At 27.9% G+C, this 2,655-nt stretch overlaps 1 protein-coding gene across 1 annotated transcript; it reads left to right on the top strand.

Annotated features, from left to right (window-relative positions):
• Positions 1 to 649: 649 nt before the first annotated feature.
• On the top strand, positions 650 to 1,054 carry LOC149170589 (antifungal protein ginkbilobin-like protein 1). Its single transcript, XM_089425642.1, has one exon. The coding sequence runs from the start codon at positions 650 to 652 to the stop codon at positions 1,052 to 1,054; it is 405 nt and encodes a 134-aa protein (XP_089281768.1).
• Positions 1,055 to 2,655: the final 1,601 nt, after the last annotated feature.

Below are 2,655 nucleotides of genomic sequence, written 5' to 3' on the forward strand. Positions count from 1 at the left end.
ATATAATTTTTTATAGTTAATAATAAAATAGTATTAATTTAAAATAAACTTATAATTTAGTTAGTTTATATATATATATATGTTTTTAATTTTAGCAATATAAGATGTATCCTTCGTGAAGTGTTTTAAATGTTTATTATGCATGAATGCCCTCAATTTACATTAATTATAGATTTTCAATAATAAATCTCTAAATAATGAATTCAAATATGAATCACTCCTAACATGTCTGAGAAATGCATAATTTATTAGGTTATAAAATTGTTTTGTATGAAAAACACATATTTTGAAGTCGTCATTTACACTTGGGTATGAAGTGGGAAATTTCTATGAATTTGAACCAATCATTCCCAAAATATGACGACAATCATTTCTGGTTTTGAGAATGTTATGCTTAATGTGTGTGAAGGAATGAATCCAAAATGAACTTTTTGTTTGTTTGTTTTTGTGACGGGTAATAAAATATATTAATATCATATTAAAATTCAGTCCAATTAAATAAGAATAGTATTAAAAAAGTCGCCCTTATAAAACTAAATACATTTATTACGATTACATTGTTTGATTTTATCTGATTATTTTTTGGCATTTAAAGGGACTGTGATTAATATTATTATTACAAGTGATATTATTTCATTTGAACCCAACCATGACGATCAAGGCTTTCGGATTTGCTTTATCTCTCATGTTATTACTCGCAATGGTGGGTTCGCAAGATGTATGCTCATCTGTAACCCAAATAAAATCCCAAGCGGAACTCCATTCTTCAATATTGTCCGAAGTTCATTCTTCACTTGTAATTCTGGAACAAGACACGGTCATCAACGGTTACTACTACAAGATGACGGTGTATGGCACAACCACAACTACGGATTTGCAAGAAGTCTGCTATCCGCTACTCTCTCCCCTTGAGTGCACCACCTACCTTACTTTCCTCGGTGATCATGTCTGGCAAGTTTGCAACAATGCCATTGCTGCTACTATTGGATATGTTGCCGCTTCAGTTGGATATGGTGTCAATTGTTCCATGCTCTATTCCACATACATCTATTAGTTCCTCATTGAATAAAACCGGAAGGAATCTCTCATCTGTGTAGCCATATTGCTTCCTTGTGTGTCCGTTATTATGAATTTTCAATACAATATTGATTTACCTTAGAATAGTTTTCATTATCATCATCACTATCATTAGAAACCAAAGCATCAATGAATTTGGAAGTGTAAATAAGTTAATTTAGAGCTCGAATATGGTAATGAGGAGTTGAATATAACTCAATTTTGAGTATGGTCATTTTTAGTTTTGGTTTTTTATTTCTCTTTGTCTTGCTACCAATATTTCTATTTCCATAGAACCATCATGACATTGTAAAATTCCTGGAAGTGTAACATTGAGATAGTTATTTATTTTCTACACATGTTATATTATTTTTATTTTTACCATATTTTTAACTATTTTCTTTAGTTTCGGCTTTTTAATTTCTGTTGTCTTGCTGCCAATATTTCTTTTAACATTCTAAAATTCTATAGAAATTTGAGATCAAGATATTTATTTATTTTTTGCACATGTTATAGTAGTTTTATCTTTATATATAGATCGCATATAACTCATAGCAATCTCTGGTCTTTCTAGAATATTTCTTGCTTAGTAATGGGTTAGTATCTACATTTTTTCGATGAATATTCTAAATTGTTATAGTTTGGAAGTTGTTCATCTAAATTGTTATAGTTTGGAAGTTGTTCTAGAATGTATGTGGATTAATGTACATTTTTAATACAAGATTGATTTATAACGGAATAGCAGTCATTATCATCAATTTGTTGGGGTTATATTTTATATAACTTTATGTATTTCAAATACTTTTTATTCTTTTATTTTTATGGTGTTCAAGGTTTTTTTTTCTCATTATTAAACAAATTAAAAAAATTATTAGATAGTTATCTATTTCATTTACATAGCTTGACTACTTTTGTTTTGATGGTATCTAAATCAAAGTTGCAATGCCTTTGACGTGTAGATAAGTTGATTTGGGTGGGGTTTAGTAAATCTAGATTTCAAACCTTATAAAGAGGGTTGAATATAACTTATCTTTGAGTATGGTTTTTTCTTTTATATATCTATCATAGTCTTTTTGCCAATATTTCTATTTCTGTGAAGCCATTGTAACTTTGTAAAATACTTCAATGTTAACTTTCAGATTGAACTATTTATTTATTTTATTCACTCATTTGATCTTTATATAAAAATCCCATATCATGCATAATATCATATATTTTGTTAATTTAAAGTGAATAATATAATTTTTTGGACACGTATGATATAATCGACTTCATTATGTGAGTTTCAAAGTCATTTGATTTGGTTTTATTTTTAGTATGAAATATTTTGTTAGTTTAAAATGAATAATGAAATTTTTTTGAGACTACAAATAGTATCCACCTAATGAGTATTGAAAAGTCAATTGATTATGCAAAGTCACTTTCTAGAGCATTTTTGGATTAGGCATAAGTTTAGATTCATGTTAGTCTAAATCTATGATAGTGTGAAAGAGATAAAGTCTCTCAAAGTAGAAAACGTTTTTACAACACAAAACTTGCAAAAATGTTGTAGATCCATGTGAGGTTTACACTTCCAAATATTTTTTAGATTAAGTATAA

Source organism: Pinus tabuliformis, chromosome 4_2 (genome assembly GCF_031772625.1).
Source record: "Pinus tabuliformis cultivar Carrire ecotype Pingquan chromosome 4_2, CPIR1, whole genome shotgun sequence".
In the NCBI taxonomy this organism is placed as follows: Eukaryota; Viridiplantae; Streptophyta; class Pinopsida; order Pinales; family Pinaceae; genus Pinus; species Pinus tabuliformis.